The sequence below is a fragment of the Penicillium cataractarum genome (genome assembly GCF_028827025.1).
Source record: "Penicillium cataractarum strain IBT 29864 chromosome Unknown utg000009l, whole genome shotgun sequence".
Taxonomy (NCBI): Eukaryota; Fungi; Ascomycota; class Eurotiomycetes; order Eurotiales; family Aspergillaceae; genus Penicillium; species Penicillium cataractarum.
Window position 1 is genome coordinate 2,043,399 of NW_026622745.1, and position 14,480 is coordinate 2,057,878.

The following is a 14,480-nucleotide window of genomic DNA, read 5'->3' on the forward strand; positions in this document are numbered from 1 at the left end:
GTCAGTGTTGCCGGGGTGCGAGGTCTGAAAACCGCTTCTCGGGGGATCAGGAGTAAACTCCGGGGCAGAAGTGCCCGTTGCCCTCTGGAAATACCCATTGAATGAGTACAGTAGGGTCCTCGATGTAAATGCCTATGAGCCTGGCTCCCAAAATATCCGTAAAAGGGGCATTGCTAATGGACTCGAAGGATTTGATCGACTTTGATGTTACCAGTTTCCAATCAAGGAGGAGCAGAGAAACGTATTAGGCAACTAGCATTCAATTGTAGCGAACGCAGGCCCTTGTCGCATGTGGTCTCTCGCGCCACTAACGGCGCTGAACAGCACAACACTGACAGGGGGCTGACCTGCCATGATTGATAAGTGCACTCTATATCGGGCTACACCCTTCGGTCCAGCTTCTGTATGGGGTAATTTCCATTTTGTTCCTCTGATTAGTCCTAGACGCCGTCTGGGGGATGGAGTATACAGTACGGAGTACACACGCCTACAAAGAAGGAGCCCGGATGTCGCTGGACGGGTATCGGTGGCATCAGGGTCAAAGAAATGATGGTTACTAGGTTAGCTTGGTGAACTTGCCTCAAGTCATGTGGAGATACCCCCGTTATTTCCCCTCTCTCTCCCCGACTTCTCCGGTACTAAACGGAAGGCCGAGGGAGGGTGTCTAGATACTCGTGCTCTTCTTCTCTGTTTTCTGGTGCGTTCTGGAAGATATCTCCTCCGTAGTAGAACGGAACAGTATGAACTAGATAATATCGTAACTCCAACACTCCACTCCTTTCGAACAGCGCTAGACCGTTAGGACCTCGCCTTGGCTGCGGAAGATCCTTGTCGCGTACGGTACGGTACGACCAGGATGCGCAAAACTAAATCTGCAGGTCGCAGTCGCTCTTTTTGCCCGTTTTCGCTTAGCCCTTTCACCTTTTATATTAAAACCAGCTAACTATATGTACCGCACTCTCGAACAGGCTCCGTATCATGACAACACATTCCTGGCCCAAAGTAGGGCAGGGGGTTTTCAGTTCGGAGCGGACCGTGGTGAGGGCAACGCGATCCCGACGTTTCCCCATATTGACCGGGGCTGGACGGAAGTATGTATGTGTACGCGGTTTTTGATACACGGTCGGGCCAACTGATAACTGATCTCCCCCCCCCCCTTGATTGACATCATTATGCGAGATTGGTGTCTGTTTTGCTTTTGCGGTGGAATCATCGAGCGGGTACTTGAGCCACACAGGAGTGTCCGTTACGGCGTTGAGGCGCGGCTACGGAGAATAGAATCTTGATAGCTCATATTTGAAGGTTCGTCTTAATAGCTTTGCTCGGCGCAAGCGTTGTTCGGCCATCAGCAAATCACAACTGCGAGTCATACAGAATTGGATGCCTGCGCCAATGACCCGCGAGTATTTAGCGATGATCTGTGTTAAAAAGGGATGTGTAGATCAGGACTGACTGGACCAAAGACCCGCCCGAGACGGGCTGGATTGGATAGTCTACTGAGAACGGGCAGAGTCTTTTCCTGGTTTCACGCAGTCATTGGTGGCGTTCATCTGCGGCCAAGACGTGCTCATTGATCACCAGTGGTTCGATGGTTCCCGTGGTGGGCTTGGGCTTGTCTTTGATGAGACGAGGGGAAGTGAATCAAATCCGCCCAGACGAGTCCACATATTCTATCTCAGGCTCGGGGTATAGGAAACGGCGGACAGTCGGTCGGGTCCAACGGATAGAAATACATTCCGATAGTTCTAAGAGTTTCTAGATGCCGTAGCCAAAGCATTCAACTACTAGACATAATTCCATTCCCCCTCTGGCGAGAACGAGATCTGGCCAAGGTTTGGGCTAGGCTAGCCACGGAGTAGTCAACGAATGGTGAAGACGGAGATACCATTGGTATCTAAGCCGTAGCCTCGGAGTACAGACAATCTGTACGGAGTACAATTGGTATATACGGAGTGGTATGTGACCATCAGTACGTAGTATAGTCACCATACGGGGTGTTACTACTCAGTTAGGGACTAATACCTGCACCACGTCAGCAGGGAGGAATGTGAGTATTGTTGGCATTGCATCGCCCCGGGTTTCCCCTCGAGGAAGAGAAATCATAGGAATTTGTAACTCTGAAGGCGAGATGATTTTAGCAAGTATAATTATAACTATATAGAGATTCACCCCTCATAATGGTTGACGTTGAAAATAAAGAGAAAGGGGATCTCTCCGGTCCGTTGGGCTGGGATTTGTGGCAGCCACCCAGCACCCTCGACAGGCGCGGAACGTGGAGTCGGTGACTGTCCCATGGGCTACGATCGCAAGCAATGCTCGGGTCACACAGCAAGCAATCTGAGCGATACGCACGGGCTGTGATTGCATTTTGCAGAAACGCATAGAGGGAGGAGAGAGAGAGAGAGGGGGGGAGATTAGAATGCGATGGGCCAACGGGAAGCCAGAAAATCAACACAGGGCCAACCAAAGGCCCGTATCAAGCAGTAAGCCTACTCGCAGGAGGAAAAAGAAAAGAAGAGCAGTGACTGTAAAGTGTAAAGTATGTCCTGGATAGAGCATGGGGCGGGATTGGCCATGATGGAATGGACGCTCCGGATCACCCAAGGATCTACGGGTCCAGCGGCCCAGAGACCAAGAAGGTGGGAATTGACCATACTTCTTTTCGACCATGACGGGCCTCTGGAAAAGGGGAATTGCTGTCCTGTAGATAGTACTGTAGATTAATTTTGTTTTTATCAATGTTGGCATATTAGGATCACATAGAATATAATAACTACTTGTATACAGAGAACCTACCATCAGATCAGTTCAGAATTGATTTCCACCTAGGACTATGAATTACCCCCAGCCTGCGTATCTTCTATCCGTCAAGCAGGAGTCTTTCTCCTCTTATTCTTCCTCCAATCCCCCTCTGAGCCCACCGGGTCTGGGACTTTTGACTGGCAGCGCACGAAGGAGCCCTAACGAACTACGCTAGCACCAACTGGGTCAAGTTCGAGGAAGCTTGCCTGAGACTGCAGATCACACCCAGTCGATAGCCCCGAAATCCGGATGAGATGCGCAAAGAGAAGCGAGAAAGAGCGAGAGAATACAATGAGTAGACCAGGGCAATAATCCAGGAATGGCCCTCATCGGGTACATCCATGGATAGATGGTCGTAATAGATAAGATGGCAACCTTGGGTAATCAATCAAGAGACCCCCTCATGGAATCGTGACCATGGAATGAACTCATCCCTATTTCAAGGCGAAAGTTGGAGACCAGGAAAATAATCACCAAGAAGGTGGGACAACCATCTCCATGATTCTGATGAGACTTGTGGGGGTCGTCCATAGCATGTGTATCGGTACTGTAATGTATGGATACGGTCCACACCAAAGGCCCTGCCATTTGATAACCAGGACATTGTGAATCTCCCGTACTCGTACCGTACGAAGTCGTAATTTAACGATTTCCCAGCAAGTCACGGCTGAGCCAAAGCCTGAAAGCCTGCCTTAGTGTCACTACTGTTTCTCTCCCCCTCTCGCTTTTCCCCTTCCCCCATCTCCCCATCCTTCACTCTCTTCATCATCAGTCGTCGCTCAGGGCTGTCCCGTTATCGAAAACAGTACCCTGTTGATATTTATCGAAATCCGTCCAGTCCGACCGTTTCCAAACATCCACCCCCGACGGCCGCCCATTGACCGCCTGCGAATCGTGATCCGAGCAAGGGTTGAATTCCCCCCGACCAAGGCCACCGAGGAAACAAAGAAAATTAAAGACACCCATCAGACTTGGGAGGATTGACAAGGGTCGACAAATATATCTGGCCCGACTCGACTGCGATCGGGTCGTGCACCAGAAAAGTACCAGAAGGGAGGATAAACACGTCGATGTACGTCGCACGCCGCAATATTCCGACTTGATCGACTGTGCCGCCAATCTCTCTCGGGTTCGACTTGCTGATATCGCTGCGACCGATAGAAAACTTCCCTGGAGGACGATAATTATTTCATAAAGTGTACAAAATGGCAGCCCGACCACCCATGATGCCGCCTCATAACGAGACGACTCACTCCGTGAGCCGAATCACTCGCGAGGGTAAAAAGCTTACATACAATTTGAGTGTGATGCAACAACCTGAACGTGCAAGAGCCTGTGGTGCTGGCGCCAAGTGTAAGCCGTCTTCGTTTCGCTGTCTCCCCCCAAGTCCAACTCGACTCTTGGGGATGTCCTGCTAATCATCCTCATCACAAATAGCCTCGGCCGACCGTCGCCCTGTTGACCCTCCACCCGTCGTTGAATTGCGCATTTATGAATCCGATCCTGCCAACGACGCGCAGAAAACCGATATCACCTTTGCCTATAATGCCAATTTCTTTCTCTATGCAACTTTGGACACGGCGCGCCCTATCGCCCACGGGCGGGTGGCTGGACCGCCGTCATGCCCCGTATTAACCGGAGTGCCAGTCGCGGGTGTAGCATATCTCGACCGTCCTTCCCAAGCTGGCTACTTTATCTTTCCCGATCTATCAGTGCGCCATGAGGGTCGATATCGGTTGAGTTTCCATCTATACGAAGAGATTAAAGATGCCAAGGATGCCGACCAAGACTCGAACGCGCCGCTTCCCAACCAGATGGGCCGGTCCAATTCAGCAAAGCCAGCATCACCACAATCATACCTGCATTTCCGCCTCGAAGTCAAGTCGGTGCCGTTCACCGTCTATAGCGCGAAGAAGTTCCCTGGCCTGGCTACTAGCACATCTCTCAGCCGCATCATTGCGGAGCAAGGATGTCGCGTTCGCATTCGTCGTGATGTTCGCATGAGACGTCGGGGTGATAAGCGCGATGAAGAATATGAATACGATGAAGGGAGTACGGCAGTTTACCCACGGTCCGACCGGTACTCAACACCAGATCGTTATGTCGCACAGACAGTGGAACGCCCTCGATCAAACAGCAACGGCAGTGCGATAGATTCACCATATGGATTCGGACCCGATATCCAACGGCGGCAATCAGGTCCCGACTATGGCTTCCAATGTCCACCACAACCTTACCAGCGACCGATGCCGCCCGCGCCTATGTCTCACACCCAGACCCCTTCCTACCAATCACATCTTTCCTTTGGCTCTACGCCTAGTCACTATCCTACTGCTCACATGCCTCCAACGCCTCCACCGGTGGCACCACCGGGCAACTACTCTCCTCACACTACCTATGCCAACATCCGACATCCCTCAGCTACAACCGAATACGAAGCTTCGCCCGCAGGATACCCTATGGCATCTCAAATGATCGAACCGACCGGTTATCCAAAGAACAATATGACTTCGTACCACGTGGAGCCGCCCAAAGTACAACAATATATGGTACCTGATCCGTCTCAATATCAGCCTATGCATCAGGGCATGATGCCCAGCGTACCCACCCCGACACCCGGCCATACAACTTACCCTGCGCCCCCCGTCAAGAACATGACTAGTGAATATGCGAACCTAGATTCGACTATCGAGGTTGGCTCACCGAGTCCCGGATACGATGCTGTCTCAGGGAAGCGGATGCTATACCATACCGGACCCGTTGGTAGCAAACGCTCGCATGAAGATTCATTCGGTCTTGACGACCGGTCGATGCAGAACGGCATGCGCCCAGATGTGGATCCCTATCCAAGTGCCTACCGCGACTTCTCTGCTGAGAGTCGCGCTGCCTTGATGGCCGAGTTGGGTGTTGATATGGCATACAAGCGTGCGAACGGGAGAATGGTCATGAAAGTTCCATCCGGGCAATAAAGTGCTTCTCAAGAAAACGTGATCATTTCTTCTCATAGCTCGTTTCTCAATCCTGCTGGGTGGGATCAAAAGGGGGGTCTGTTTACCCCCTGGGTTGGTTCGCCCTCCTGGGAATGAGCGCCCTTTTGCATTTTCTCTTCCTGTACATGAATTCCTTCTCCTCCCTCGGTGGATCATCCTTGCCTGGTGCCTAGATATCTCGATGCGTTGCTTCCTCTGGTCCGATCGTCCACGAAGTCGTCTCTTTTTTTGTTGTTCTGTCCATGTTCTATTTGGTCTGCGCGGAAATCGGTTGGCCAATACCTGGTGGTTTACGGTTACGTCGGTCTTTTCATATCTATTCCCCGATCTGTTTGTTGATCTCATTCCTACGGAGATTATTTGCATTGGTATCTTTTTCTTCCATATATACTCTCCTTTTCCTTGGACGAGGAGATTTGCCATGATCTCGTCCTAGCTGGTTGTTCTGTTGAGGGGAGTCACCCCTTGTGACCTTGATCACCTTGATCTAGTTGTTCAGTTGTCATGCCCTTGATTAACGGGCTTTGGTCGTTTCCTTTTTCCTACGGTCAAAAGGGTGGTGTTGTTGTCGGTCTCTTTTTTTCATCCCAGTCTTTTATCAGCGATTGATGTTTTCTGCTGCAATTTTGGATTTCCTGAAAAGGGAAAAAGGGACTGGGTATATTTATGAAAGTGCATCTTGACGATACGTGATGTTGGGAATCCCTTGCTTGTCCGTGTTTTCTCCACAGCGATATTGATATGTACCGCGTCGGGAGGACTTGTTTTGCTGGACAATTGTCCTGGATTCGTTTGGCGTTGTGGCATGACTTTGATACCTATTCTAGCATTGTTTGGCCGAAATCGGAAAATCTGATTACTATACTCCATCGAACTCATCGTAAATTGCTTGTGTTAGGTGTATCCAGTATCCAAAGAGAGTGATGTCATGAATGTCCGCAATGCTTTCCCGTCAAGACTCTCTTCACCATGACTCTCTCCCTCTCTCTATAACCTCCAGTGTTATCACATTCCCTCTAGCTCATTCCCCGGGGAGAAATTACACCCATGTCCCGTCTGAGACACGCGGAATCCCAGTAAAGGACTCCGATCGATCTGCCCCGCAAGGTGGGAATCCCTTTATACCTGGATGTGCCTACATTATTGTATCCTTCGAGAAGAAAGGAGCCACAGTATGTCAATAGTAGATAGGGATTGTGTCAGGAACATTCTCTTCCTAGCTCCGTACTTGTAAATGTCCATGATACCAGGGTAAATGGTGGGTGGATCGTAGTGTTGTCTGGTAGTGAATACTTCCGCTGGCTAGATTGGTTGGTCCCCACATCAAAACAAACTTCCTCCCTGGGAAAGCGTGGAGTATGTGACAACACGCTAGACCGCTACGGCCCTCTGTTCTGGACTTTTAATATCTTTGACACGCCTTCTGCCTTGGAATACATTGTTTTCTCTGCTCTCGGTTTAGCCTTCCTTTTGTCGACTGGTTTTCGGATAACTTTTTCCCATGCAGCATTATCTGGTCGGCTCAGTGCTGTACTGAATCACTTCCTCTCTCTGCCCGCAGCACGGACGCGGGGAGTAAGTAGGGATAAGGAAGGACACGCCTCCGCGCAATGGTGAGTGCCTTTTTGCCCTTGTCCTGGCCACTACCTCTATGCACTGGTTTAACGGAGAACCTTTTATCTCCTGAATACCCCAAAACAGTGAATCTGACTCGTTCGACGCCACCTCTAGCCACCCTCTCACCCGGCCGAAATGGACGTCGACTCCAACCCCGCCCAGCAGCGCACTTCACGAAAACACTTGCGCAGCAGTGACGAGGAGGAGGATGTGCCGGACTGGAGTTCGGATATCTCCGGTCGCTTCGACGATGCCGCCGAGGAGCCCGAGCTGGAAGATTACAAGTCGCCTTCAGCCAAGTCCGTGAAACGGCGCCGTTCCAACGATTGGCCTCTACCCGAAGAGGCTGCGGATTATGGGCACCACGATCGCCGACACGTTCGCAATGGGCATGCACCCGGAGGCCCTGCATGCGGATATCGAGCATCACCGCGGGCATCGCCTCGTACTTCTCTCGCCTCATTGCGTGGTCGGCATGGAGGTGCATCGACTAATAGCCCTCGTATGAGGCTCGGTCGACGGTCGCGATTCGTCGAGGCGACTATGTCTGATAGTATCAGCGAGAAGCCTCCGAGTATCTTCATGCATGATGGTAAACCTGCTGGACCGCGGCAACGGCAATCTGGGATCTTTCGATTTGGCAAGGCGATCGCCTCGGCGTTTAATCCGTTTGGGGGTTGGGGTAAGAGCGCTGCAGAGAGTGCCAACCCGCAGCCTCCCAAGGATGCTCTCAGCCAGGCGGAGGAGGCTTATGCTGAACTCAAGAAAGCCGGTTACAAGGGCACCAACAAGGGTGCTTATCTGCAGAGTCAGAATAATGCCAATAGCCGCTGTGCGGTTGATCCGACCCATGCCGACCAGACATGGCAAGCCATTCAAGCCAAGATGAATTACGATACTGGCGTGGCTGGTGCTGGTTCCTCGGGGGATCGTGTCGATATCCCTACGCCTTCACGATCTGCATCCAAATCCTCCAAACGCTCGTCTTTCCAGGACTTGCGTTCTTTGGGGATTCCGTTCATACGGCATCATGATCAGTCGTCAACGACATCAATCTACCAAGAGCGAACATCAGAAGAGTCGATTGAAGACACTGGTCTCCGCAAGCAAAAGTCTCGGAAAGAACTCTCACGCCAGACGAAACTGCTCAAGAAAGTGAGCAACCTCGAAGACAAGCTGGAACGAGCTCGACGAGAGCTTCGCCAACTATCTGGCAATGAGGAACGGCTGCCTTCAACGACCCCAGATCGAAAGTCTTTGAGCTTCGATATGGACCCTGGCAGCTACCCTCGCAAATTCGTGCCAGGCGCTCTACCCACACTCCCCTCCGAACGACTTCTAGACCAACACGGCATGATCACCGAATCGCCTGAGGCTGTCACATCCGAACTAACCGCTTTGCCATCTGTGGAGGGTCGAGGAAGTATCTCGCTTGAAGAATCACAACCGACCTACAGCACTGCTACATCTCGGTCACCGAGCAGACGACCACGAGACATGCGGTCATCGTCCATCAGTAAGGAAAGCTCTTCCCGCAAACGGAAGTCCCCCGTTCCTGAACATCTCGATAGTCGGACCCCGAAGCCCCATGAGTCCCATCTGGCGAACCGCATCGACCTCGACGACCGCCCGCCCGACCACGATGACGACCTGATCGACTTTGGCCTCCTCATCCCACCACGTCAAGCGAAATGGCAGAAATTTGAGGCCGGCGATAGCCCTGGTTCCGTCGAGCGTAAGCGCAATGTTGAAATCTTGGCGCGAGAAGCACCAGGTTCAATGCACAAAAGGTCCCCATCCGCCAATCCTCGAAGATCCTCGCCAGCTATCGCCCATTCACCAAAATCCAAGACCGTACCAACCCCTCCTCTCCTGCGCACGAGACGCGGTAATTCCAACATGCGCTCCGTGTCCCCTACCGCGACTACCATTCCTGAATCACCTGGCGCAGCGGCTGACGATGTGTTTTCGTCGTCTCCCGTACCCACTAGAACCTTGCATGCGTTCTATCTACAACCGGACCCTCAACTGGATCCCGATCGGAGCCCGCGCGCTTCACCTACAAAATCTAGTTCGGGTCGGAAGAGAAGGTGGCAGGATAGCGATATTCCTCCTGTGCCGCCTCTCCCCAAGGAGCTTTTGATGAATGCTGCCAAGGTGAACGCGTCACCAACGAAGAAACCGGGCCCTGCGAAAGAGGGCGAGGGGACGCTCGAGGAGCAGTCGTCTTCTGTGCTGAACCTGCAACCTTCTGCCTTGGAGAAGTACCCGTGGCCTGATGATATCTTTTGATATGGGGTTCCGAAGGGGAGAGGAGCTTGGATGGAATGGTTTGAGTGTTGCTGAAGACTTACGTGATGTCATGATGTTACGATTTCTTATACCCTGGAGTTTGGTTTGGGCTGTCGGCTTTGTGTTTGGAGCTTTTTGTAGCAATTCATGTTCAGTTTCTCGTGCCATATTTACATGTTTTTGTAAAGTTCTATGGATAGTCCATGTTTCCAACCGCTAGTCCCTATGAAGCTCAAGATCCTTTGGGAGGAATAGCCAGCTGATTCCCGCCGCAGCGTATAGTCCTACCAACATTGGCTGTAGAACCTTGACACCGACCTCCGCGGCGATGACACCGGTGACAGCGGGAAATATGGACCCGCCAATTTGGCCGAGGACGAAGACGAATGCTGGTAGAGTTAGAAATTACAAAGAGGAATATTTGAAGGTTGGTGCATGCTTACCGATTGCCGAGGAGACTATTTCTGGAGGGAAGATCTTGGATCCAACGGAGATGCCCTGCATGATATGATTAATCAGATGCTATTCACATTGTGTGGAATAAGGGACAAATACATACAGTCGCGAAGAAGGGACCGGAGAAAAAGCCCAGCAAACTCACGGCAACGGCTTCAGTGATGATATTCGGAACCCTGATATAACCGATTAGCAAGCATTCAACGAATCCAAGATCCAGGTTCAAAAGCTCACAGCCAGAACACAAGTTGCAATCCAACACACAAAATGGCGTATATGAATATCATCCGACGCTCTCCCAACCGATGCGTCGGCTCTGCAAGAAGGAGACGGCCCAAAAATCCACCCCCAGATAATCCAGCCGGGACGTAACCCATGTCTTTAAGATCTCCATTGCGGACCTTGACGAGGTACTCGACAATCCATCCACCGGCAGTAATAGCTGCACCGAGGAAGAAAAAGAAAAACAGACTCAACAGCCACACCCCCGGCAAAGAAAGCGTAGCCTTGATTTCCTTCCACGCAGTTCTCCCCTTCGACTCGGTTTCACCCTCAGCCGTATCGAGTCTCGCTTTCTTCTTCGACACGAGCATCCGATCATGGAACGCCACACTCACGATAACCATATTAATAACTCCAATTCCCAGCGGGAAAATGTAGAATAAATTCCATTTGGACGGTGTGTTGGCCGATGCTACAGCCGTCGCGACGAAGGGGCTGACTAGACATCCGCCCATGTACATGGCGTGGATAAAGCCGAGCCAGCGATGGGCTCCGCGGACGGACGTTACGAAGGTGTTTGCGTGCGTGTCGTTGTATGCTTGGCCCAGACTTACGAAGAAGAATGTTACTGCGTAGAGGGGGAAGGGAGGGAGCCAGGTGCGTAGGACGTGGGCGAGGATTTGGAGGAAGGCTCCCAGGAGGAGGATCATGCCTAGGTCGAGATGTTGGCAGATGAAACTGTTGGATACAGCGGCGAAGAGCCAGCCGAAGAATGTTACGCCGTATCTAGAGAGGTTGTGAGTATAATCTCTTCGATGTAAAGTTGTGGGTGATGATGGCCATGTTCTAATCACTTACAGAATAGCGACCATGTTCGTGTCAATTGAATAGCTGCGTATCACGTAGGGAATAAGGGATCCGAGACTGCCGTCGTTTATCCCAGCCACGAAGAATGAAAAACCGGCGCTGAGGATCTTGGGATACTGCCATTTTGGCTGTGTTGGTTGTTCGACTTCTGATTCCTGCAGGATAGTCGGTTCCTCCGAAGTCGGTTCAGCTGAAGGTCTAGCTTGGAGGACAAATGTCTCCGTCTTGGTTTGCGTCTGCGTGGACATCTTGGTCCTAAGGTGGAGGGACGTCGCTAGGCCAAGACGCTGGTGTTAAACTGAGGGAGGGTTGGATTTTCATTTAAAGCTTGGAGAGCATTGATCCCGGGGAAGAGAGCGACGGCAGTCCGGGCCGGCTTTGCAACTGTGAACTCCACAATAGCTTGCGTGTGGTATTGTAATTGTGCAAGATTTTTCATATGCTCGGAGCTTTTCACAACGTGGAGAAGGTGGACATGCGATGTCGAGTGAAGTCGGGGAAGCTCCGTTTACAACCAATCGGGGATTCTGTGACTGGCGGGGTTGCTGGTTGACCTGCCGAATGGGGATAACTAGACCACTCGGGTCCACTTGGAGAGTTCCACTGGTCTGGCTCCTGTGGAAAGTAGCCCGTGTCTAATCGAGAAGTCCAAGTCATTATGAACTAAATGCTCAAGATCATTCGTTATAGATCAAGTTGCCAAGCACGCGATCTAATTCTTCTATGCAACACCCCCGACGCAAAATCTAACTACAGCATTGATCTATACCTCCATTCAGACAGCTCGGCCCAGCTGCTTGGGGACAGTAATTTCAACACCCAAACTCTTGGCCGCGTGATACACCCAGTCTGCTTCACGAAGGAACTGGCGACCCAATAAGACAGCATCAGCTCGGGCATCCGAGCCTGCGACCATCGATTCAGCGGCATGTGCCTCGTCGATATCAGATCCTTGCACAATCTGGCTGGCGGCATTTGCCTCCGTGATCAATCCAACTGCTCCAATCAATGTCTTCTGTCCGGAATGTCTGATTTCTTTCCGGATCTGACTGGCAAGATCGATCTGGTAGTTGGTATGAGGCTCAAGTACCTGATCCTTATGATTGCCCCCAGAGCTGACGTCGAGGAAGTCAATGCCTAGGTCAGGAAGGATCTTAGCAAGCTTAATAGACGAGTCAAGATCCCAGAACTCGGAGAACTTGTCCTTAAGCCACTCCGTCGCACTGATGCGCAGGAATAGAGGCATGCCCTCCGGAATAACAGCACGAATAGCAGCCGAAATCTCACGAAGGATCCTCGTCCGGTTTTCGAAGGAGCCGCCGTACTTGTCGATGCGCTTGTTGGTCACTGGGCTCAAGAATTGGCTGATCAGATAGCCATGTGCGCCGTGGATTTCGAGTGTATCAACGCCAGCCTTCGCAGCCAACTCGGCACTTCTGGCAAATGCCTTTACCACGTCCTCCACCTCCGCAGTGGAGAGCTCCCGAGGAGCCCAGAACCCATCCCCGGGTGCCCAGATCTGTTCCTCGCCACCAGATGGTCCTACAACATCATGCGGCCATCCGCCCACAGACTCCTCAGCTCGGAGACTCCGTTTGCCAGCCTCCTGGGCAATCCATGGCGGCATACTGCTCGCCTTGCGACCCGCATGAGCCAGCTGAACCGCAATTTTGGCACCCTGGCTATGAACAAAGTCAACGACACGCTTAAGCCCCTTGAATTGCTCCGAATCCGTGCCCTCTTGCCAAAGGCCCGAGTCATTGGGCGAAATACGACCATTTGCCTGGACTGCAGTTGCCTCGATAATGACCAAGCCTACGCCCTTTAGAGCGAGGTTACCGAGATGAGCAACGTGATAGTCGGTCAATGCTCCGACAAATGGCGAGGATGGATCGGATTGGCACGAGTACATGCACATGGGAGCGACCATGATTCGATTTTTCAGCGTTAACTGGCGAATTTGGAGTGGCCGGAATAGAGTCGGTGTCGCGGGGTCTTCTGGCTTTGTAGCTGCCCCGCCATTGTTGGCAGGTGTGTAATACGGCAGGCCCTTGTAAGGGGTGACCCCGTTTTGATCATTTGCGAGAGAACCCATGGCCGTTAAGGTGGTGGGAATTCTGAGATGGAATTGAATGGGTTAAGGTCACAAAAATGGTTGTTCCCAAAGTTGGCCATGTCGACATTGATATTCTTTAGAATCTATCTTGTCTCCACCAGGGTCACCCTGAATGCTTGGTAATCAATTAGCTTGGAGAAAATTGGAACCATTCCGAATGCGCCTACAAGCGGTTGTCATTTTATCTGAGAGCCAATTTGTCAGCGTTAAGGTGTTCCCCGAATTGGGGCTCGGGTAAATCGGCTACAAGTTTACGTGATATACCGATCGTCAATGATGCTATCGTGAAATGCGCCAACCAGCAATGCTATTACTGTATGTGACGAACAGCTAGACTAAATCCAGTGGTGCTATTTAGTTTAAAACTTAAAGTTCGTCATATCCCGGCCAGCAACGACTCAACATCATCTCATTTGGGCCATCAAGAACATTTATACTTTAAGAAAACAAAAGCAATCAAACCTTGCGTTGCGGAATCCAGATATAGAACTAGCCCATGTTCTCAAAAGCCCCGCGAAGTAGAGCATACCAATTCCCACTAAATAGAGAATAAACCTTGGACTAAGATAATTCGTGAATGTTCGTAGACGGAATCATTCAAAATGGTCAAAATTAAATCATTCTTATTCTCTGCTTTCCTGGTCCAATACGGAAACCTAAGATAATTACGAAGACTTGCTCGAGGCTTTTTAAATTTGAATCTTTGAACGGCTTTCATAGTACTTTGCGGTACACGAAGACCGGACATATAGTAGAATCCCTGTATTTAAATTCACTATTCTCACCTTCCGACTAACTAGCCTTCTTCCTCGATTACTAGACTCCAAAAGCAGGAATTATCAAATAGTCTCAACTCATATGTTATAGTTAGAAGTAGTCGTCAGGTGACTAATTAGACCTAATTAACTAACTAACTAACTAGACCTTAAGAGTGTACAGAGTATAGGGGCTATGTAATTAGGAATATAGGGTGACGTATCTACAGAGTTCCCTAGTTATACTAAAGGCCGTGCTAGCGCCCGACAGTCGAAAAGCAAGGGGTTACTGCGGCGTCGGTTGCTCAGCCACCATGGAATGGGGGGTGGCTCTATATAACTATCCGACCATAATTTACTGTA

General features: G+C 50.9%; 4 protein-coding genes across 4 annotated transcripts; 2 read left to right on the top strand and 2 right to left on the bottom strand.

Moving 5' to 3' along the window:
* Positions 1-4,007: 4,007 nt before the first annotated feature.
* On the top strand, positions 4,008-5,771 carry veA (sexual development activator VeA; the record flags this gene model as incomplete). Its single annotated transcript, XM_056704248.1, has 2 exons — positions 4,008-4,155; positions 4,240-5,771. 2 exons carry the CDS (start codon positions 4,008-4,010, stop codon positions 5,769-5,771), a joined length of 1,680 nt encoding a protein of 559 aa, XP_056550208.1.
* A 1,773-nt stretch (positions 5,772-7,544) lies between these two features.
* Positions 7,545-9,701, top strand: N7496_011336 (putative nuclear RNA binding protein; the record flags this gene model as incomplete). The annotated part of the gene is made up of 1 exon (XM_056704249.1): positions 7,545-9,701. One exon carries the CDS (start codon positions 7,545-7,547, stop codon positions 9,699-9,701), a length of 2,157 nt encoding a protein of 718 aa, XP_056550209.1.
* Positions 9,702-9,917: 216 nt separating this feature from the next.
* Positions 9,918-11,533, bottom strand: N7496_011337 (putative MFS transporter; the record flags this gene model as incomplete). The annotated part of the gene is made up of 5 exons (XM_056704250.1): positions 9,918-10,090; positions 10,145-10,199; positions 10,261-10,333; positions 10,392-11,165; positions 11,238-11,533. Coding segments are annotated over 5 exons (1,371 nt in total), but the record flags the coding sequence as incomplete, so codon positions are not given.
* Positions 11,534-12,021: 488 nt separating this feature from the next.
* N7496_011338 (NADH:flavin oxidoreductase/NADH oxidase) lies at positions 12,022-13,341 on the bottom strand (the record flags this gene model as incomplete). Its single annotated transcript, XM_056704251.1, has 1 exon — positions 12,022-13,341. The coding sequence occupies one exon, from the start codon at positions 13,339-13,341 to the stop codon at positions 12,022-12,024; it is 1,320 nt and encodes a 439-aa protein (XP_056550211.1).
* Positions 13,342-14,480: the final 1,139 nt, after the last annotated feature.